The sequence below is a fragment of the Salvia splendens genome, chromosome 17 (genome assembly GCF_004379255.2).
Source record: "Salvia splendens isolate huo1 chromosome 17, SspV2, whole genome shotgun sequence".
Taxonomy (NCBI): Eukaryota; Viridiplantae; Streptophyta; class Magnoliopsida; order Lamiales; family Lamiaceae; genus Salvia; species Salvia splendens.
Genome location: NC_056048.1, coordinates 1,270,311 through 1,292,904, shown reverse-complemented (window position 1 = coordinate 1,292,904; position 22,594 = coordinate 1,270,311). Strand labels below are relative to the sequence as shown.

The window sequence follows — 22,594 nt, the reverse complement described above, 5'->3', positions numbered from 1 at the left end:
GGATGAGTTGGTTTTTTGAACTAGAACAAGATTGGATCAATTTGGAGTGGTGAATAATGCTATATATTCCAATCTATGTGAATATGGTAAGATTGCAACAAATACTTGGTTTGCTCCATGAATTTAAATTACGTGTTGGAAGATGATTTATTATTTTTTCTTAAAAAATATGTTGTACTATGCGTGAATAGTATTTTATTTTTATTTTTATTTTTAGAAATAATTATCTAAAAATAATTAATGATACAAACTAAGGAAATTGGGGTAGAATTAGTAAAGTTGAAAAGCCTAAGATATATTTGATGCAATTATGAATGGTTGGCAATAAAAATGATAAATTTCAGAGTTTGAATAACTAATAAAATCATAAAGACCAGGATAGATTGGACCCATAATCCCTTTCCCATATAATATTATTTTCTCTATGATCATGTTTTAACATAAAACAATATTTTTGTATATATCATAATAATATTTGAGTATGATGTTTGATCAAATAAGTTAAATTCTAATATTACAACAATATCTATCTTTAGTTTATAATGGATTAATAGATCTTGAATTTTAGTAATTCTAGGTCTTGCCAAATCAATTTTTTCTCCTAGTTAGTGAATGATTATTGAATACTTTTAATTAAGATATTGTGATTGAACAGCTACATACACACTACTTCATGAGATCGGTTTTGATGCTGATATAAAGTTAGCAGTGTCCGATGCCACAATCAAATATATCTCACCTTTGAAGGTATGAACTTATTTTAATATTTATAATGTTAATTTTTTTTTTCATTAATAATATTTTATATTAATGATTGTTATATTACAAAATTAACTATTTTTAACACCAGTGCGTTATAAAAATATCCAAACTAGTTTTCAGTTAAACATCGAAAAAACATTATTTCAAACTTAACCTATAATATAGCTCATGATATAATTCAAACTCGACAACAATTTTTAAAATAAAACTTTTATCTCTGGTTTCTTTATATATACTCTGTTTTTTATTTTTGCTTTTATGCACAGAGGAAAGATAGATATTTGCTAAAAGTGAGGTTATATGATTATTCAACTACTCGATTCTTTTTTGAGGACCAAGTATTCAGGCTACCAGATCATAAGGTTGGTGATCTTTTTTCGCATTTTAATGCTACATAATTAATTACTTCAACTTTTTTTAGTTTAAATAATAGGATTGTTCTTAAAGGTAGTGTAAGTAACAATGTTTTGAAACCAGACAAGCAAGCTAAAACAACGAAATCTATCGCTTGATGGTCGAACCGACATGTCCAGTCCGATTTTAAAACATATATACAATAGTTAGTAATTATTAAAAAACATATTTCAAGTACAATATGAAAATAAATTGTTATGTCAAGGTAATATATTGTAGAGTAGTATCTATAAATGAAAATAGACTAATTTTTTAATGTAATAAAATGATAAAAAAAAATTGACTATTTTTAAAGGACAAAAGAAGTACTCATACAATGCCATTGTGTATAACAATGCCTTTTGATACAAGGATAATTGTCATTTAAATAGCAATTTTTTGTTAGCTTCTGGCCAGTCACACACTTTTGAAACTAAAATATAAAATCATGACTTTTCAAATATTTGCAATTGTCTTAGAATGGTCAAAATCAAAACTAATGAGACAACAAAACGACGCCGTATCGAATGAGTCAACATTGTTTTTAGTTGATACAAAAAATAGAATGACGTTGTTTTGTGGGCACGTCATATTTCATTTTCTTATATTAGTTTTGATTTTGACCATTATGAGACAATCGCAAAAAACGTGGAACGTAGGATTGACCAGAAGTGTTAGTGAAAAGTTATGATTTAAATGACAATTATCCGATTTATATACTACTACTATAATAATGTTTTTTCTCATGGCAACGTTCGTTCGGTGCAGCCGATTGCATGGGGTACGGCCACATTGGTTCTACTAGACGAGAGGCTACGCCCAACACGAATCACACCTTCGATGATTTCCCAATTCAACAAATTCCTACAAACACACACAAACAAATGATGCTCGAGTTTTTAATAAACTTGGATTATTGTATTTGTATTGTTCTTGTTATATTGGATATTGTATTTTTGTGTCGTTCGTTTTTGTTGATTTTTTTGCTAGGGAAACTTACGTGCATCTGCACGTACAACAATAATTTAATACTAAAACTGTTTTATTTTTAATTCATTCTACCATTTGTTTCAATTTATTTTTATAGGGAGTAATATCTAATTATAATGTTCTTTGTTTTAATTAGTTGGTGAATATAATTTTATATCGAGTACTGATAACCTCAAAAAAAAAATACTCGAGAATAACCAAAGTAATAAACTTAATGATTTACAAACGTAATTTCGATGTACATAATTGAATCAACTTAATTTTGGGAGGTTTTGGAGATTTTGCTCAAATAACAAGAGTATTAAAATAAGAAGAAAAAATCGGAAACTCCCCGACGAATCAATTACCGAGCAATATTTATGCTCGAAAAGTGTATCCCGGTTTACCAAACACTTTCACCTTTAACAAAGCATTTCAGTTCTCAGAATACACTACCCGACAACAATATTTACAATATCAGAATTAAACTAAATGTACAAAACAAAACTTAATGTGTACTAAACGATAGTGATGCTCACGACTGGTTTTTGACTTTTCAAAATAATTCAATATCAGAATTAAACTAAATGTACAAAACAAAACTTAATGTGTACAAAACGATAGTGATGCTCACGACCGGTTTTTGACTTTTCAAATAATTCTTTAAGATTTATTGTTGCTAGGACTTGAATACATGACCTCATCTCTAAATACCTACTCCTTTACCACTCTACCACATGATCATTTTTAAATATTATGAACATTAATTATCATTATACATTAAATCTGAAATTCTTTTCCACCAAAACTAATAATTCATTTTAATTTTATATTCTTTTAAGAAATTGTTAATTATAATATATTTCTTATATTTTAATTATACGTTTACAATCACTAATATTTTACAATATAGGAGTTTATAATTATACATAGGGTTTAATACTAGTTTTTAATATTGTGTATTATAATTTATTATTGTATTTAAACTTAACGTCATTAAATATTCTAATATACTAGTACAAGACTTGTTTTCTATAATAATACTATTAAATTTATAACACTATAATATTTATTGATAAAATATTTAATTAAATTTTATTATTTACTACTAAATAAATAAATATATATATATAAACAGTATTCCGGTTCAACTAATGGTTTGACCAGTGAACCGGTTGAACCAGTGAACCAGTAACGACACCGGTTCGCTTGCCGGTCTGATTTTTAAAACATTGGTCCTAACTATTACTACTATTATTCCATAGTTTTCTCTCCATAGTAATAGAAAATTTGAAAATGGGAAACTCAACAAGAGACAAACAAGATTATTAATCCCAGACACGAAACAACGCTCCGTTTTCTCCGCAGATGTTGAAATTTTTGTCGACCTGTCTCTCATCTCCATATTTTGTCCAAATCCCCAACTTGCACATGCACAATATATGCATATCTCCACATCACAAATCAAAATTATTCCAATATTAATTCTCTACATCTCTATTACTCCTTCTTTAAATATTACTATCTCTCAAATTTACATTAAAAAAAATGAACTTAGCCTCAATCTTGTGCTCAATCCTGCTTGCTGCAGTGATAGCATGGGGAGTGAAATTACTGAATTGGGTCTGGCTGAGGCCGAGAAGGCTGCAGAAGCTGCTGAGGAAGCAGGGGCTTAAAGGTAATTCCTACCGGCTTCTGCTCGGAGACATGAAGGATCTCATCTCAGTGATGAAACAAGAACAGTTCAAACCCATCCAACTCTCCGACGATCTTGTGCCGCATATGTTCCCTTATTTTCACCAAATCATTACCAAATATGGTAAGCTTTCTTCATAAAAAGAGAAAGAGAGAGATTCTACTTTGCTTCTTTTGGCTTTGATAGTTCAAATCAGAATCCTTAATAAGATGTATGCATCACATGAGTTCGAATCTCGAAAAAGGAAATTTTCGTAATTTCACTGCAAATACAGTAAGGTGGTGTTCGATTTCCTTGATAAAATAGCAATAGTAAAATATAATCTATAATTAAGTTGTGAGATTATTTAGTAGTAGAGGATTGACTATGACCATGTGATTCAATCTTATAAACTAAACATAATACAAATTTAATAATGAAATATAATCTTGCAAACTGAAAACCCTTTTATAAATTCAGTACAGTGTTTTCGCGATAACGAACAATATGTATGCAACAGGAGAGAATTCTTTCATATGGTTTGGGCCGTCGCCGAGGTTGATTATCAGTGATCCGAAGCTCATGAGAGAGATTCTTGCGAGGCCGGATATTTTCCGGAAGCCGCTGCCCGATCCGATCGGGCAGACGGTGGCCGGAGGGCTGCTGTATCTCGAGGGCCAGAAATGGGCGAAACACAGGAAAATCATCAATCCAGCTTTTCACATGGACAAATTAAAGGTAAACATAAGATTTTTTTTAAAACTATTTTTTAAACTATTTTGTAAAATTCATTGTTGCCATTGGTGTAGAGTATGGTGCCGGTTATTGGTATGAGTTGTTTGGACATGATGGGGAAATGGGAGGCTTTGGTGGGTGGTGATGGTGGCGGAGGCGAATGGGCGGTGGAGATCGACGTGTGGCCCTTTATTGAGGATTTCTCGGGCCATGTGATCTCGAGGGTGGCGTTCGGGAGTTCCCATGAGAAAGGGAGGAGAATATTTGAGCTCCAAAAGGAGCTTGTGAAACTCGTTTTGGAGGTCATTCAGTTCATGTTCATCCCCGGTTGGAGGTAAACTATAGCATCAAAAGTGTTTGGATAATTGAGCTTCGGAAATTAAATTTGTCCCCCAAAAAAGTCCTCATAGGAAACTCAATCGATAAAGTATGAGAGAGAAAAAAAATAGTTGAATTAACATTAGTTAAGAATGAGATTCACATTAATTAGCACTAGTATTTAGTTATATTTGCATATTGTGAGTATTTTGTAAATAAGATATGTATATAGGCAATGCATTGTGAAAATATTTCAAAATAGAAGTGAGCTAATTTTATTGGACCGACCAAAATAATAACATACTCCGTATAAGACTACTTTTACTTTTAGGGACGAGAAAATTTGTTTAAAATTTTATTTTGACGTAGACAATTTTCGAGATCTCGTAAGCTTGTGAACGTCTAGGTTTGTCCCGACCAAAGCCAACAGAAGAACCAAAGCAATGTCGGAGGAAATCCGATCACTGCTGAAGGGCATAATCAAGCAAAGACAGAAAGCAATGGAGAGTGAAAAGAAAGTTGGCAGCGATGGAGACCTCTTAGGTACATTGATGGAATCGAATAGAGAAGCTCACGGCATGAGCATCGAAGATGTGATCGAAGAATGCAAGCTCTTCTACTTCGCGGGCTCGGAGACAACCTCGCTAGTAGTGGTGTGGACATTGGTGATGCTCAGTAAGCATCAAGGATGGCAAGCTAGAGCGAGAGAGGAGGTTCTTCAAGTGTTCGGAGAGAGACATCCATCCTACGACGGCCTTAGTCGCCTTAAAATCGTAAGATCGCATCCCCCTCCCTAACCAGGCCCAATCTCGAATCTAGGTTAGGCCGGGATATTCGATTTTGCTTGACATTTTAGCAACTGTCTCGAAAAATAGGTAATTGAAAAAAAATAACCAACATTTCAATTTTGACTTTAAAATGTCCCAGCCAAAAATTTCCGGACCAAATTGCCTCTGGAGTAATTTCAACATCTTCTTCAAGATCGAGGGGCAATTTGGTCCTCAACTTTTTGACTAAGACATTTTAAATAGAAATTGAAATGTTGAGTTTTTCTGGAAATGACTTAGAATTCCTAACCTAATAGTTGGAGGAGAAGCGCCTTATCATTAAGTTGCGGTTGATCGTCGATTTATAATTTTTTGTTTCATCCGATTAATAATGACTCATTCCAAAATAAATGAACTTTCTCTAAGCACAAAATGTGTTTTAAAACTACTTCAAATAGTACTACTAAAAATATGTTTTTTTCTTAAGTTACGTGCCTAAAAATAACGAGCTACTTATAATAGGACCGATGGAATATTAGTACGGAGTAATAGTTAGTTTTTATATCTTTGTTTTGCAGGTGACGATGATTTTGAACGAGGTGTTGAGGATGTACCCCTCGGTGCCGTTGCTAGCTCGGGCGCCAACGGAGACAGTGAAATTGGGGGACGTGACGGTGCCGGTTGGCGTGAACTTGATGCTGCTAATAGGGGCGATGCATCATGATCCGAAGATATGGGGCGATGATGTGAGCGAGTTCAAACCGGAGAGATTCGAGAGTGGAATGAGAGGGCAATCAGGGTTCATGCCCTTCAGTAGCGGGCCTCGCGTGTGCATAGGGCAGAACTTGGGCATGATCGAGGCCAAGATAGCCGTGGCAATGATGCTGCAGAGATTCTCGTTCGAGCTATCGCCCTCGTATTTGCATATGCCGTTCTCGATCATTACCCTCCAGCCCCAGCACGGCGTGCCTTTGCTTCTACGTAAGCTGAAGTAGAGGGTGGACGCAGGAACAAAATCATTGGTGGAAGTTGCATTTCTTAAATAATGAGCTTGAGGTTTTTAGAAGACTGTTTTCATTTGTAATATGCATAAATATTTACACACATAATTGATATTTTCACAATTTTGTAAAATAAAAATTAATGGAATTTGTTTTGCTTGTGGGCCCTACCCTGCACCTCCAAGATTATATTAGGATCTGATCCTTGTGTAAAATATTATGATAATGGTTTATTTAAAAAGGCCATTGTTGGACAACCCCATTGTTTAGTTCTGTAGTAAAAGTTATGAAATGCAACTCTTATGACTTTTTGGCTGTCGGCTTGTCTCTCTCTAGAATGTGCACATACTTTCTCTACTTCATTTGATTGCCACTTCCAATCAATATGTCATCATTATGTCTAGCTTCAAATAATAATAGTATTTTATTAACTAATTATTCATTACCATTAAAAAAGTGATTCTCAAAAAAAAATTATCATGAACAAATTAAAATGGCAAGCTATGGATTCAACGAAAGGGCCATAGCTAATTCCAAAGATCCAATGAATACACATGGAGCCTTTCGCAATGTCCAAGTTCCACCTAATTTTTGTAGGGACTTGAGAAGATATAGTAAAATATAGTAATATAATAAAAAAATTTAAAAAAAAAACATGGATTTGAAGATTTCATGATTATAACATCATTCACATTTTTAACCTATTAGAGATGAAGAAAAGGTATCCATGCAACTCAAACTGGTCAAAATTTTCAATTATATCATGAATGCAAAAGTAGTACTACTAAGATTCATGTGTTACACACACTTATCTTAAAATCATAAGCAAAAATAAGTGAAGCAGTAATGAATTAAAGTATGAAAACAATGTACTACTACCTCACTAATCAGCAGGTGTAACATCACGCGCCATTTCGAGACATGAGGCTCGGCTGGCTACAAAATGCAAGCATGTATTGATTTGTTCGAAAACTGAAAATAGGAATTGGAGGAGTTGAGGGCAGACCACGTTGTCTCTTCTGTCGATGAAGCTTTGACTGCAGCGTCTTTTGTCCAGAATCTGTTACAGGTTGCAGGTATCTAGCAAGGAAGCAATGGATATTTTGTCGGTTTAGTTACATGTATAGTTACCAATATCACACAACTAGTGCTCAAATATACACTTGCAACAAGTAGAGTAGTCTCAAAAGTGTGAAATTAAACACACATATACATACATACACGGGTAACAAAGTTATGAAGAAACAAATTCATCCAACTCTTCTCCTTTCAGTTTATTCTTAAATTTTGGAACAAATATTCATAGTGATTAGTGATGGATTAAAAATCTTGTGAACTGCAATACATTTGAACACCAAGTCTAGGTCAACCAGACAGAGGCAAATCAAGGTTCAGATGGGTGACTGAATAAAATAATCGGGTTACTCACCGGTGGCATACCCATAACTACATTACAATTCTCATAGCTCTATTGTGGCAAAGGTCCAAAATCTTCAGGTGGCCATACCTGCATACCAAAAAACAATATGATAAAGAACGTATTGTACAGAATACGAAATGATACAGCTCTACAAATACAGAGCTTAACCAAACATACTCTGAGCGAACTATAAATCTGAAACCAAGTATAGGAAACTAAAGAACAAATAAAATAAACTAAACTCAGAAAATTTAACACAAAGTACTCTAATCTGAGAAGGAGCCAAGCCTACGTACACTTATCAGTTGTCGCAAACATAGCAGATAAAAGAATAGAGAGAAGCTACGCAATACGAATAAGCGACACTTAAAAGGTCACAGTATTATAAATTTAGAGAGCAAATAAATGTCCTTTTATATGATATTTATAAAATGTACACAATCAAGTTTAACAATCAAAATGTAGTTGATAGGTAAAACTAATGCAAAGTTTGGCTTGCTAGTTGCTACAACCCAAAGGCCAAGATCAAAGTCATCCAGCCCAATGAAGCATGCGACGAGGTCAGTTCATACGAGCTAGTGGACTAATTTGTGCCCACTGCCCAGGAAATTCATTCAGACTGTGGCCGCAGTTTATCTCACCGATTCAAACAGCCAGCATACGTTAGGTCTGCAACGGCTAAAACACCTCAATCTGGGCAGTTCAGTTTGCTTTTTAAGGTAAAGACTTATATATTAATATCTCATCACATCCTACATGATGTTGTGCATCTTTCTTCATAGTTTTTAATCAAGCACACCACCACAAGCCAATAACACCAACAGGCACACCGCTATCCTCTACTGTTTCTAGATTTACCGAATTAACAAAATTAGAACAGTGCAAACCACAAAGACACAAACTAACTCATATGGGTAAACAGTGTCAAGTGCTGGGAAATGGGTATTGATTGAAGCCATAAGGTAAGCAAGCATGAAACTTTCAAGAGCACTAAAGAGTGAAAGTATTGAACAGTTAATTATACAGATATTTAATCAAGAATGTGGCAGCAAGGTTTACCCTGAAAAAGACTTTCCCATAAACCAGCCCATAAGGAACGGGACCAAAGTGTCGTGAGTCATTTGATGCATAGATATTATCTCCTTGAATCCACACATGACCCTTTGGTACCTGTCATTTACAATCATTGTGTATATCAATATTCCTTGATACTGCAGCATTGTATTCATCAGAAGAAGTTAAACATGTACAGAAGACTAATAACAGGTTCAGAGGTAGCAGTTAATTAACAATGTATGTCAGATGAGATAGCTCACACTTTGGTCTAATAGGTTTGTTAACAATTGGAGAACGAATTGATCGATTCTTGTTGTGAAAAGGAAATTTTATTTCACTGAAACAATTTGGGGAAAAATTGAGCTACAAACAGAATGAATTAGAGCTTTAACTAATCAGCCCTTATTTAAACAGAAACTAACGGCTACTTTAATCCAACGGCTAGGATTAAAACTAACTATTTAAACTCCATCTGACGGCTGCTGAAACAAGCTATTTTACCAGCCGTCTAACTTCATTTCTTGTTGAATCTTAGCTCCAGATTGAAGCTCCTTCACGCCAGCATTGAGCTATCACTTCTCATCACAAACTCCACCTTGATTGCTCAATCACTGACCACCTCTCTTCTCCTCAGCCCCACCAGCTTCATGCACAACAGAAACTTCTCCTTTGGCAACGGTTTGGTTAACATATCAGCCGGATTCTCTGATGTGTGAACCTTGAAAACTTTCACACTCCCCTTCTCAGTCTCCTCCCTGATAAAATGATACCGCACATCAATGTGCTTGGACCTCTCATGATAAGCCTGGTGCCTTGCCAGATATATGGCACTATTATTATCGCATCCAATGGCTATGGCTTCCTGCTCTATCCCCAGATCAGATAACATGCCTTTTAACCAAAAACTTTCCTTTATAGCAGCAGCTAATGATATAAACTCTGCCTCAGTTGTGGATAATGCTACCACACTTTGAAGATTTGATTTCCAACTTATGGCAGATCCATACATGGTGAATATGTATGCTGACTGTGACTTTCTGTTATCCAAGTTCCCAGCAAAGTCCGAGTCACAAAACCCCATAATAGCATCAGCTCCACCTTTATCATCTGCTCCAAATAATATGCCTACATCACTTGCACCCTTCAAATACCTCAAGAGCCATTTTAGTGCAGCCCAATGTTCCTTACCATAGCTTGCCATAAATCTGCTTGTCACACTGGTGGCCTGAGCAATATCAGCTCTTGTGCTAATCATAGCATACATAATGCTTCCTATTATGTTAGCATAGGGAATCTTTTGCATCTCCCTAGCTTCAGCCTCACTCTTAGGTCTCTGATCAATGCTCAGTTTGAAATGCATAGCTAGTGGAGTAGCAACTGCCCTCATGTTCTCCACCTTAAACCTCCTCAGCACCTTTGAAATGTAATCAGATTGTGTGAGCCAAATTTGTCTTTTAGCTCTGTCTCTGACAATATTCATCCCCAAAATCTTCCTTGCAGCTCCAAGGTCTTTCATTTCAAACATTTCATTGAGTTCATCCTTCACTTCTTGAACCACTTCCTTGTTCATTCCAGCCACAAGCATATCATCTACATAAAGTAGAAGAAATGTAGCATGCTTGCCTCTTCTTCTAATATACACACAAGAATCATAGCTGGATCTACAGAATCCAATCTTGATCATGTAGTCATCAAAAGTCTTGTTCCATTGCCTACTTGCCTGTTTCAGACCATACAAGCTTCTTTTAAGTAGACAAACTTTCTGTTCAGTTCCTGGTTTGATAAACCCCTCCGGTTGGGCCATGTATATGGTTTCCTCCAATCCACCATGTAGGAAAGCAGTCTTTACATCAAGCTGCTCTAGCTCCAGATCAAACTTGGCCACCAAGGCTAGCAACATTCTAATTGAAGTGTGCTTCACAACTGGTGAAAACACCTCATTAAAATCAACCCCATGCTCTTGAGTGAACCCCCTTGCCACCAACCGGGCTTTAAATCTGATCTGATCACCACTTGTACCTTCCAATTTCTTCTTGAAAATCCACTTACAGCTGATCACCTTCCTACCATCTGGTCTATCAACCAATATCCAAGTACCATTCTTGAGCAAGGAGTCTATTTCTTCTATCATTGCTGCCATCCATCTCTCCCATTCTCTGCTTTGCATTGCATCCTTATAGGATGATGGCTCTGCGTACTCAACATCTTCACTTACACAGAGGGCATAAAACAACATTTCAGAGTCACTGAACCTGGCTAGTAGCTTGATCTGTCTTCTGGCTCTGTCTCTGGCCAACATATAGTTCTTTAAGCCATTCTGACCTTGATCCCCAGTATCAACAGACTTCTCAGACTCCTCAGATCTCTCTTGCTCCACCTCAAGGTCAGTATTACTGCCAGCATCAGCTACAGGTTCAGTGCTATCAAGAACCACCTTCTCCTTAGTCAGGAATGGCATTTCTGCCTCAGAAAACACCACATCCCTGCTAACCACAATCTTGTGATTACCTGGTTCAATGCACCACAAACGATACCCCTTTACTCCAGGCTGATATCCTAACATTACACACCTGATAGCTCTAGCATCCAATTTACCTTGCTTTAGATGAGCATAAGCCTTACATCCAAACACCCTCAGGTCTGAATAGCCAGCATGACTGTCATACCACCTCCAATCAGGTGTGTCACCTTCTATACTAGATGAGGGACATTTATTGATGAGTTTCACGGCCGTGGTTGCAGCCTCGGCCCAAAATTCCTTTCCAAGTCCGGATGACAGAAGCATGCACCGGACCCTTTCCAAGATTGTTCTATTTGCTCTCTCGGCAACACCATTCTGTTGAGGATTTAGTGGCACGGTCCTGTGTCTTTTAATACCTTTCTCCTTACAAAAATTATCAAACTCCTTCGATAAGTATTCTAGACCGTTATCAGTTCTCAAACATTTAAGAACACAAGACTTTTCCTTCTCAACTTCAGCACACCACTGCCTAAATTTACTGAATGCTTCTGATTTATCCTTTAAGATGTATATTCACATCTTACGGGAGTAGTCATCTATCACACTCATGTAATACTTGCCACCCCCAACAGAAATCACAGATGCCGGGCCCCAAAGATCACTATGAGCATAATCGAGAATGGAGGTTGAGGTATGCTTACCCTTAGGATAAGGCTGCTTCTTTGATTTTCCAAGAATGCATTCCTCGCAAGGATTTGAATCTTCTTGTTGCTCACTGCTCTGAATAATTCCCTTCTTGGTTAGCTCCTTTATCGTGCCTTCAGCCGCATGAGCAAGTCTCATATGCCAGAGCCTATAATCATCCAATCTCACTGCATTGGCTTGTGCATTTGGAATTTCAACAGTAGCCAGTAGGTAATAAAGACTACCTCTCCTTTCTGCCTCCATCAACACCCTCTCACCCTTTGTAACCAGCATCTTTCCACCTGTAGAGCCAAAAGTGTAGCCCTTTCGCTCAAGAAGTCCAAGTGAGATAAGGTTCCTCTTAACATCTGGTATATACCTCACTTCACTGAGTATCTTCACTGATCCATCATTCATCTTCAGCCGGATCTTGCCGATACCCCGAATGTTGCAGACTTGGTTATTTCCTAGTATCACTGATCCTGTCATTTCTTGGATCTCCTCAAACCAATTGAGATTGGGACTCATATGAAGGCTACATCCTGAGTCCATGATCCAAGAACCTCCCAAATCACCATCCATAACATTTAGGATTTCAGGAGTGTCACCTTCTTCAACGCAATCAGTGGTAGGAACCCGATTTCCACCTCCATTCGCCTGCCTTTTCTTCCAAACGAAACAATCCTGCTTGAGATGACCTGGCTTTTTACACCAATAACACGAGCGAGTTTCCTTCTGATCACTCATAGATGCCTTCTGACTGTCCTGCTTTGGTTTCTGGAACTTTTTGTTGTTCTTGAACTTCTTAATGTTCAAGCTCTCCGCCACCACTTCAGATTTCACTGCAAACCCTTTATTATGCAGCTCTTTAGCCCTTATGGCGGATTGAACTTCAAGAAGCGTGATAGTACCCTCACGACCATACAGTATCGCATCCCGAAGTTGATCAAATGATCTAGGCAGAGCGTTCAGAAGCAATATCGCCTTGTCTTCATCTCCTATCGAAACGTCAATGTTCTCAAGATCATCGACCGCCTTATTGAAGTCCTCAAGTTGCTCCAATACGCCCTTCTCATCCGAGAACCGATAGGAATATAACCTCTGTTTCATGAATAGCCGGTTCGCCAACGACTTGGTCATGTACAGATTTTCAAGCTTTGAGAAAATCGCGGATGCCGTCTTCTCCTTCGCGACTTCTCGGAGAACTTTATCTCCGAGACATAGCACAATCGCACTATGAGCCTTCGCTTCGATCTCAGCTCGCTTCAAGATCTCTTTCTCATCAAGATCCACTTTCTCCCCTTCCTTCGGCTTATCCTTCTCTCCACCTGCCTCCAATGTCGACGCAAGTCCTTGATGAATTAGCATAGCCCGCATCTTCATCCTCCATAAGCCGAAATCGTTTCTTCCCGTGAATTTCTCAGCTTCAAATCTAGAAGCCATGGCACTTCGCAATCTCACCAACAAACCAGAAAAATCAATCGCGCCTCCTTCGTAGTTCCCACAGACGGCGCCAATTTGTTAACAATTGGAGAACGAATTGATCGATTCTTGTTGTGAAAAGGAAATTTTATTTCACTGAAACAATTTGGGGAAAAATTGAGCTACAAACAGAATGAATTAGAGCTTTAACTAATCGGCCCTTATTTAAACAGAAACTAACGGCTACTTTAATCCAACGGCTAGGATTAAAACTAACTATTTAAACTCCATCTGACGGCTGCTGAAACAAGCTATTTTACCAGCCGTCTAACTTCATTTCTTGTTGAATCTTAGCTCCAGATTGAAGCTCCTTCACGCCAGCATTGAGCTATCACTTCTCATCACAAGGTTGAAAACATATTGATGACAACAAAGGAATTCTTATAACCATTTCATCCAAGAAATTTCCTAGATATCTATTCTCTTTCCACAGCTCACTAAAATACCTTATTTTCATAAATCATAATTTTTCATTCTTGCATTCAACTATGCAGGAAAATTTGCCACACTGGTTACTGGAGTATTGGACAGAAACAAAAGTCATGCTCTTCCCATGAAAATTGGTAAGAAAAATATAAACCGGTGATCCACAGCACATTCCTATTAACCCATGACAGACTATGCTACAGATCCATGAAGACAAGATTCTCAAGGAAGAAGATGCTATTCATAAAGCACATTCCTATTACCGTAAATGTAACATTGAAGAACAAACATTTGGTTGATACTTGATACACTATGCCTTAGAAGCCAGTGCACATGATATGCTTACAAAAGCATTCATCAGAGTTTAGCTTTAACCAAAATTCATTTTCAAGTCTATTAGCAGGATTCAAAAATGCATCCAAACAGATTCAAGAACAAAGCTCACTGAAATATATCGACCAAATTTCTTCCGTCCTCACATTTCCTCAAATTTCTAACACTTTCGAAGGGAAAAACACAACAAATCATACAACAAAGTTCAGTTCTCTCTGAGCAAAACAATTCTCGACCCCTCCAAAATCCATTATCTCACGTGAGTCGTGACACAAACATAAACACTCTAAGCATAGAACCACAACTGGAATAATCAAACATTAAACAGCAACAGTCGGCTAACATGACATATCCAAAAACGCAATAAAAAAAAAAGACAACCAAAGCTAACCGATAACTCTCAAACTATAAAAACGTTGGCCATTATCTCATACATACCACCACCGAATTAGACTGATCACCGCGGCCGGAATCCGCCAAGAAGGTGACTGTATCTCCCTCAACGCCGACAATTCGCTTGGTTAAGCTCTTCCTAGGATTTTCCGGCGATCGCACCAGAACGACGTCACCGTTTCCCACCTTCCCCAGCAAGGGCGACAGCTTATCAACCAGCAAAACGTCGCCCGTGAAATTCAATGTCGGCAGCATGCTCGGGCCATAAACCTTCACAAAATTGAACCAATTAGACATAGAAAATTCCACGAGAGTACAATTTATCGATGATGAATCGAATCAGAAAGAGAAAAGGAAGAAGCTTACTAGGGCTGGGGAGCAAATGTAGGTATCGGTGATGTGCAAAAGGGAAATAAATTGAGCGAAGAGGACGGAGTGGCTCAACACATCCTTAGCTGCCGACTTCCATTGTAGAGCGTATTGCTGCAGCAGTTTTGGAGCTCTCATCGTCTCGAATTTGCTGCCATTAATGGCACCCGAGCTCGGATGTATATACGATTGCGGCGTTTTTTTTTTGACGTAATAAAAAAAATGGTCATTAAATATAGGAAAAATACATTATTTTGTTTTATTTTTTGATACATCTTTACCATTTTTTTTCATATAAAGAAATAATTACTTTTAATTAAATTTTCAATCCGACATCGATTTGAGGTTCGAATTGCACCTCAGATAAATGTATGATTAAAATGCTCTCAACAATACTTTAATTTGGTTTATTGAAAATGGTCAAAATGCATACACAATTTATTTTACATGGAAAGTACTAAACTTTGTAATAATCCATGATTTTCATTATCATCAATCAATAATAGTTCCTTGATACAATGTCACTCAAGCCTAAATACAATATTTGAATACAATCATTATTCATAAATGCAGCTTCCATAACCTGCAATCCACACAAAACATTGTTAACAACCTCCCATTTACATTATTTGAATACAATATTTAAATATCGCGCTTTCTCACTATAAAAAGTGTGGATTACCGATGAATATCTGTCTCTAGTTGATTGTCGATGATAATTCATCAATAATCATGATTACTGACATAATTTTCAAAATTCATGTAGGTAATCCACCGGGGATCATGATTACCGTCCATGATTACCAGCGGAATTTCTAGAATTTCCGTTGGTAATCCGTTAGTAATCATGATCACTGCCAAAGTTAGTGGGGTCATGCTCGGGTTGGCTCGATTATACCCCAATTAATACTATAAAGCGTAAAAAACATACTCGGGTTGGTGACGACGAGAAGGCCAGAGTTGCCAAAGTAGCAATTCCAGTGGTTGCTGCCTTTAGAGTGATAGTAGAGATTCATGGCAATTGAGGCATGGTTGATCAAATTATTAGGTATGAAGCAAGGGCAGCCCTTCTGCAGAATTCTGCAGTCTACTTGAGAGCAAGCATAGTTGATATTCGCTATAAGAACACTCTCTTCCGACGACGGTTTCGCAATGCACCATGTTTTCTGGCCAAAAAAAAAACTCACGATATATTATTGACTTTCGGTGACCTAAAAAGTCAAGGTTGTTAAATTTGAAACGAATTGGATGTGGTGGTATTAGTATTGCAACCGTTTCTAAAGTCGTGTTAAAATTAAAAAAAAATAGTGAAAGTTCGTGTATTAACCGACAAACTCACCTGTGTATCATTGTTATGTACAACGAAACTTGCATGTGAATGCGGAGTGGCTGGCAATGAAAATCAAACATAACATATTGCTAAAGTTAGAACAAGAATTTAGTAATAAAGCTACTAGAGTATGCATATATACCATAAATTTATTGCAATTAAGTAACATGAATGAAATATGTATACCTGAACTCAAGAAAAGCAACACAACAAGGAAAAGAGCATCCATTCTTGATTTATTCTCTCTTGATGATGGATTTTTAGTTAGTAGGAATGTGTATACATATATATAAGAATTATTGTGTTGTGACAAAGTAGAAATTTGAAAGAGAGGAAAAGGGACATAAGCAACGGCTAATTGGAATTATTTATTGTTTCTATATTGACTTTTAGCTATGTTTTTTGTATTATTATTTGTCCACTAAATATCTACAACGTTATAAATTCTAATGGTGAATTGGTAGTCACCAACTAATGATTGATAAGATAAATATTGTCAAACAAATACGTTCCAGTGTATTTAAATGTAATATAGAATAAATCCAATGTAAAATTTAATAAATTCTAATTATAAAATTGGCGAATCCTAATAAGATTTAAAGTGATACTTACCCTTAAAGTGATAATCATTTTGTATGAAATCCTTATTTAATGAACATGATAGCAAAGGAAGTAGATATTTGAATCAAACAAACTTCATAAATATTTCATTCATTAGATGAAAGCAAAAGAAGGTAAATGAAGCCCCATATTTAGTCATAAAATGACATTAGTTTCTTCTACCTAAGTTGTAAATGACTAAAGCCTACCACTGATGAGATGCTGCTGTGCACAAATTTTGCAGTCTATACACACATAGTAACAACGATCAAGGGGCAAAATCGGGATTTCACTGCCTTCGCCATCGTGATGCCTCTACGCAGTTCTCATCACTCTGCAGCATTTCAACACAGTGGATTACCAACTGTTAACTCATCCATACAAAACTCAGACACTGTATTTACGCAGAAAAGTCGACACCGTACCTTCCCAATTGCGAGAGCTTAGGCTCTTGGAGCAGCAGGTACTGTAGCGTCGCTTCCTTGGACGGAGAACTGCAATAGACAAGAAAGCAACACGTTTAGTTCGTCGTCTCAAAACGTGTTCAACGAATAAGCACAAATATGAAAAGTTTAACACGTTCTTGGATAACGTGTGTATATAAAAATTTTCCGAGTTTGGTTTTACTACTAAAACACGAAGCTAGCTGACGTTATTGTTGAGAATGGAGTATGAAAGGAAGTTATATTTAGGCCCAACACAATTCCTATTGTGGATGGGATCAAGGTTCATTTTTCTGCCTATATTATATCTCCTCTCTCGTTGTAAATTGTATCTGAAAATTATATATTGAAATCCCTGTTCGGCATCGGCCCCAGATGTAGATACCTGGGTAAACAATTCATATGTTTATGTTCGCGATTATCTGTGCTTATTTCCTAACAATTATGCAAGTCGGACTCTACCAGGCTAAAAAGCAGACGAACGACGAACTCGGGAAAAAAAACGAACCTGTGAATGAAATCGAAAGATAGAAGCCGGTGGCGAATGGTGTAGTCGCTTTCAACATAAGTCACGACGAGGTTGCCAGCATCAGGGTGAGGCCAGCTCCTTGACGTAGGGAATCGCAGTAGAAATGTCCCGGGATCTTGAAGACCTCCCGTGCCTTGAAGTGCAGATTCCGCTTCTTCTTTGGTGATGAACCCTTCAATCCATAGAGGTGACACTGAATCCCACATTGCGTTAACAGCGCTTTGCGACAAGGTAAATGCTACTGGGAATAGCCATGACCACATTCTCTCGAAATCTTCTTGCATAACGACATCCCGGCAGCCAGCTATTCTCCTCAAACACTCGAGGTCCTGTGATTATGGTATTAGATGTCTCAAATCACGTCAAGTCCAAAAAAAAGTTTAGCACGAGAGAGAGAGAGAGGAGCGAGACCTGATCCATTAAAGGACGAGTAGAGCAAGCAATCTTCATGAATTGTTCGTTAATGCTGAAAACGAGATTCTCCCATAGAACGTGGTTGTTGTTCGCGGATATTGAAGTCCAAGCTTGAATTCCCTCCTCCACCAATCTCTTCGTCATTTTTATTTGACGCCTGAAACATACAAGACTCCAGTTACCAGATCATGTATGAAATTCGTTGAATAAATCCATCAAAATGAATGATTGGATGTAGACGCGCGTGTGTGTGAGCAAGCAAACGAGAGAGAGAGGCAGAGTATTATTACCTGTGATGTGAGCATCCGGAAAAAAGGGAAACATGCTTTGCAAAATCGGCTAGTTGCTCTTCCGTAGCTGAAATAGCAATTTCCTTGAGAAGATGGTATTTCTCTGCTGGACCTCCGAGGCAGTATTTGAAAATTATCAAATCTGAAATTGGACTCGAAACACTGAGCACGCTTCTTGGGTCAGAATTTGTTGCTTCACTATTATCGGAAGGACATGAGTTGTTCTCTGTTCCACAACGGTCTTTGGTTTTCCTCTTCATACTCGTTTCATGTGTATTATCCTAATTCCGACAAATCATTAAATCTTAGTGCAGTACCACTACGAAGAATTAAGGAACGACAAAGGACAAGAAATCAATGTATGGTAGATGTAGTCACCGAGGACCACAGACCCATACGGAGTAAACTGGCGTTAAAAGACTACCTGATTAGCAGTCCAAGCACGAGAGTGGTGAGCTTTGTTGGCTTGCCTAGCTTCTTCTTTGAACATCACGAAAGGCACGTCTTGTCCTAATTTGATCCGCTTTGATGAAGGACTTGGTTTGGCTTCACGAACAGTATTGGTGATAAGTTGCATCGATCCATCATCAGGACTAGGCGATTCGCACACATTCCCATAGTAACTTCTGCTGGAGGACTTTCTCAATGTAACCGAAGCTGATTTTGTACCCCTACTGCGTGAGACACAACGGAAAGGAAGAGATAGCGTCTCAAGAAAAGGGTGTTTTCCCAATCTTGGAACGTCAAACATTATCTGGAAAAGCCTGTTGTCACACTTTGAAGAAAGCTGAAATGCAAAATTCGAAGAACTCAGTATCCATAGATCTAACAGATGGTACTTGAAGGTTTCGACAAATTTCTGCGCTCATAAACACCTAACACTGCATTGAAAAAGAGGAAAAGAAGCCAACTCAATGCATACCTGCGATATCTTGAGCTTAAAAGAAGCACGCCCGTTGATGAGTTTGCACGGTCTATCATGAGAAGCATATTCGATACCGTCACAGTTCACAAAAACGGGAGGTTCTGCATCATTAGTGTTCTCAACAGGGACGCCATTGTCAGCATAGAGAAGTGAAGCAACAACCTCGAATTCTTTGTTCACAGGACCACCAAACGCATCCAATAACACAACGTCCAGAGAAAATATCCTGCGGCAGGATGCCTGTTTTTGTATTTTTCACGAAAGATGATAGATTACACAAGTTAGAAATAGAATTGGAAGTAAAGACGATGATGCACGGATTCAGTAAGTAATTCCCTATGATCGTTTTTACCTTGCCCCCAACAATGCTCCACACACCGTCACTGTCTTCTTCAATCTCCGATGCAGTTGAATTGTCAATTGCCAGTCGCAACGGAGGATCCTGGGCATCATTAGGGGGAAACAGTCATAGAACAACGGAGTAACTCATACTAAGAAATAATTAAAATAAACCTTGACATAGTGGCTTTTGATAGACGTTTCTTGGAACAGGACATCAAGCCCATGAACGTAACCATGTAATATATCTTCATTTTCGTCGGGGCATGCCAAGCATATCCTTTTCAAACCCTCTTCATACAAGTCTATGTCAAATGAGCAAGTTAAATGATTTTCACCGACAATTTCTCCATCTACGTGAAGCCTCATGAGATCCCTCGAAACCTGACATGAAATTCTCACGCTATCAAGTTCACCTCAAGAAATCAATTCACGGTAGCTACTGTAATAAAGGAAACATAATGCTGGAAAGCATAACACTGATAGCAAACCAAATACCTCACATCCAATATGAACCCATTTCTTCATAGGAAACTCGATCTCAGTAGACACGCACGCAACTTCAGTCAAGGGAATAGGTTTATCAGGATTTGGAGCCTCTTTGTACATATACAGGTACGGGAAGAGCTTCATTTTCTTCTTATCGTCCAAGTACAAGAAAGGCAGATCAGGAGTGACATCCGGGTGCTTCTGCATAATGAAAAGATGATCAAATGAACCACGTCTTTCGATCTTAACACAGGCATGATTCTCAATTCCCATAGTGAAGTTCAGCTCACATAAGCTTGTAAAGATCGTAGAAAATAAAGGATTGGATCACTTCATTATCACATTATTCATTAGCACTAAACTTGCACCTTAAAGAGCAACGGTATGAAAGACCATGCCGTCACTTTCTCTAGACATAAACATACAATATCTTCAAAAACATTGATCAAATACAAAAACAACATGAGTATAACTTAAAACACCATGTCACCCTCAAAATATCGATTTATCATCATACCACACTCACTTTGAAATACAATGTGACAACGAGTGAGCATCAACATGCACAATCATCCCATGACGAGATGAAAGACCATGCTGTCACTTTCTCTAGACACAAACACACAACACCTCCAAAGGCATTGAGCTAATACAGCAACAAAATATAACTCAAACACCGGGTCACCCTCAAAAAAACGATCTACAATCACACTGCAATCACTTCGAAATACAATGTGACAATTACTGAGCATCAACACGTATAATCAATCATCCCACAAAAAACCTTCTTCAACTCTTAAAAAGACATTAAATTGAAAAACCCAAGCATCCATACACCCACATTTACTCAAAACACATAAATCAGCACAGAGGAACAACACAAACGACAAGAATTTCCCAAAATGCACAAGAAAAAAAAGGCATAAAAGGAACACAACCGCCTCAAAGATTCAAACTTTCTCAACTAAGCGACGAACCCTACATTTCTCAGAGCCCATTTCTCAAACAAAAGGAAGCCCGAGTGAGAAAATGACCTGAACCAGAACTGAAAAAGGCAACGAAACACAATCATCAATGTAAATCCAGAAACAAAGCGCGAAACACCCTTCTCCCTCCTCCCAATCGTCGCCTCTTCCCAATTCCACTTTGAGATTCCTCAAGGGAACATAATCTTCACTGAAATCACTCATCCTCCCCCAAATTTTCTCTGATCAACTCTTTTGCAGAAACCCTTTCTAAAAATCGGCGGTTTCTGCTTACTTTCACCGCTATTTGAGCTTTATACGCTGCAGCTGCGGTCCCTTTTTAGGCAGAATTTCAAGAATCTTAGGTTGAATTTATGGTCCCTTTTATTTTTGGTTTGTTTCTGTGGGGAAGTTGAGAGTGGAGTTGTTGCGACGGCTGTTAATTGACGGTTGGTAGAGTCTTCGGCAGTTCTGCTTCTGGTCTTTTTCCGCGCTTCTCAATTTTGGGGTGTGTTTGCATGTTTCGATTCAGATTATATAGATTATATTTATCTAATCGAACAATATTTATTCAGCATCCAAACACTCCTCTACAAAGAGAATGTTTTCAATGGTTTATTAGGCTTTTTTTTTTGCGAGGAGTGTTCGATTGTTCAAAATTAACTTGTTTCGAGACCGACAGATATTGTATAAATTAAAATCACTCGGTATTAGTTTGTCATATGAAGAGACCAAGACTCATAAAATAGGACTAATTTTACATAATTTTGACACCGGACATTATTAACCTAACTAAGCAGTTATTGTAAGTTTTAATCTTATCTAATCGATCAAACCAAACACAACCATATCAAGAGTGTCCCATGATCGGTTTTTATTATAATTTGGAAATTTGTTCAAACCAAACACCGCCATAGAAGATCATGTTTCAATTAAGATTGTATAAATATCGGGACAAGATCTATCCAACTGAACAACATTTTATAAGATGCGTGTGCAACACTCCATAACATAGAGATCGTATTA

General features: G+C 37.5%; 4 protein-coding genes and 1 long non-coding RNA gene across 5 annotated transcripts; 2 read left to right on the top strand and 3 right to left on the bottom strand.

The window, feature by feature from the left end:
• Positions 1 to 2,135, top strand: LOC121774663. Its single transcript, XR_006044974.1, has 4 exons — positions 1 to 86; positions 656 to 747; positions 1,029 to 1,124; positions 1,924 to 2,135. It is a non-coding gene; the product is annotated as an uncharacterized LOC121774663 (long non-coding RNA).
• Positions 2,136 to 3,564: 1,429 nt separating this feature from the next.
• LOC121773355 (cytochrome P450 CYP72A219-like) lies at positions 3,565 to 6,790 on the top strand. The gene is made up of 5 exons (XM_042170182.1): positions 3,565 to 3,943; positions 4,320 to 4,537; positions 4,609 to 4,868; positions 5,259 to 5,625; positions 6,198 to 6,790. The coding sequence occupies exons 1-5, from the start codon at positions 3,673 to 3,675 to the stop codon at positions 6,612 to 6,614; spliced, it is 1,533 nt and encodes a 510-aa protein (XP_042026116.1). The 5' UTR covers positions 3,565 to 3,672; the 3' UTR covers positions 6,615 to 6,790.
• Positions 6,791 to 7,344: 554 nt separating this feature from the next.
• Positions 7,345 to 15,444, bottom strand: LOC121774594 (mitochondrial inner membrane protease subunit 1-like). The gene is made up of 5 exons (XM_042171444.1): positions 15,242 to 15,444; positions 14,921 to 15,145; positions 9,100 to 9,210; positions 8,050 to 8,127; positions 7,345 to 7,700 (listed from the first exon to the last, which is right to left on the bottom strand). The coding sequence occupies exons 1-4, from the start codon at positions 15,380 to 15,382 to the stop codon at positions 8,089 to 8,091; spliced, it is 516 nt and encodes a 171-aa protein (XP_042027378.1). The 5' UTR covers positions 15,383 to 15,444; the 3' UTR covers positions 7,345 to 7,700; positions 8,050 to 8,088.
• Positions 15,445 to 15,637: 193 nt separating this feature from the next.
• On the bottom strand, positions 15,638 to 16,909 carry LOC121775226 (glucan endo-1,3-beta-D-glucosidase-like). The gene is made up of 4 exons (XM_042172263.1): positions 16,761 to 16,909; positions 16,584 to 16,633; positions 16,176 to 16,410; positions 15,638 to 15,827 (listed from the first exon to the last, which is right to left on the bottom strand). Exons 1-4 carry the CDS (start codon positions 16,801 to 16,803, stop codon positions 15,802 to 15,804), a joined length of 354 nt encoding a protein of 117 aa, XP_042028197.1. The 5' UTR covers positions 16,804 to 16,909; the 3' UTR covers positions 15,638 to 15,801.
• A 344-nt stretch (positions 16,910 to 17,253) lies between these two features.
• On the bottom strand, positions 17,254 to 22,086 carry LOC121775225 (SH2 domain-containing protein A-like). Its single transcript, XM_042172262.1, has 11 exons — positions 21,638 to 22,086; positions 20,613 to 20,804; positions 20,289 to 20,498; positions 20,128 to 20,217; positions 19,773 to 20,015; positions 19,275 to 19,637; positions 18,851 to 19,131; positions 18,558 to 18,717; positions 18,126 to 18,475; positions 17,600 to 17,668; positions 17,254 to 17,508 (listed from the first exon to the last, which is right to left on the bottom strand). Exons 1-11 carry the CDS (start codon positions 21,791 to 21,793, stop codon positions 17,490 to 17,492), a joined length of 2,133 nt encoding a protein of 710 aa, XP_042028196.1. The 5' UTR covers positions 21,794 to 22,086; the 3' UTR covers positions 17,254 to 17,489.
• Positions 22,087 to 22,594: the final 508 nt, after the last annotated feature.

Excerpts from the sequence above, each read along its gene's own strand:
- LOC121773355 (XM_042170182.1), top strand. The coding sequence starts at position 3,673 with ATGAACTTAGCCTCAATCTTGTGCTCAATCCTGCTTGCTGCAGTGATA. Across the intron at positions 4,538-4,608 it reads TTCACATGGACAAATTAAAG|AGTATGGTGCCGGTTATTGG; the intron begins GTAAACATAAGA and ends CCATTGGTGTAG. Across the intron at positions 4,869-5,258 it reads ATGTTCATCCCCGGTTGGAG|GTTTGTCCCGACCAAAGCCA; the intron begins GTAAACTATAGC and ends GTGAACGTCTAG.
- LOC121774594 (XM_042171444.1), bottom strand. The coding sequence starts at position 15,382 with ATGAGAGCTCCAAAACTGCTGCAGCAATACGCTCTACAATGGAAGTCG. Across the intron at positions 9,211-14,920 it reads ATCAGTCTAATTCGGTGGTG|GTACCAAAGGGTCATGTGTG; the intron begins GTATGTATGAGA and ends TGTAAATGACAG. Across the intron at positions 8,128-9,099 it reads ATGGGAAAGTCTTTTTCAGG|GTATGGCCACCTGAAGATTT; the intron begins GTAAACCTTGCT and ends TTTGGTATGCAG.
- LOC121775226 (XM_042172263.1), bottom strand. The coding sequence starts at position 16,803 with ATGGATGCTCTTTTCCTTGTTGTGTTGCTTTTCTTGAGTTCAG. Across the intron at positions 16,411-16,583 it reads TACATAACAATGATACACAG|AAAACATGGTGCATTGCGAA; the intron begins GTGAGTTTGTCG and ends TTTTTTGGCCAG. Across the intron at positions 15,828-16,175 it reads TCTCGTCGTCACCAACCCGA|GTTATGGAAGCTGCATTTAT; the intron begins GTATGTTTTTTA and ends TGTGGATTGCAG.
- LOC121775225 (XM_042172262.1), bottom strand. The coding sequence starts at position 21,793 with ATGAGTGATTTCAGTGAAGATTATGTTCCCTTGAGGAATCTCAAAGTG. Across the intron at positions 20,218-20,288 it reads TCAAAAGCCACTATGTCAAG|GATCCTCCGTTGCGACTGGC; the intron begins GTTTATTTTAAT and ends AATGATGCCCAG. Across the intron at positions 18,718-18,850 it reads TCCGGATGCTCACATCACAG|GCGTCAAATAAAAATGACGA; the intron begins GTAATAATACTC and ends TGTATGTTTCAG.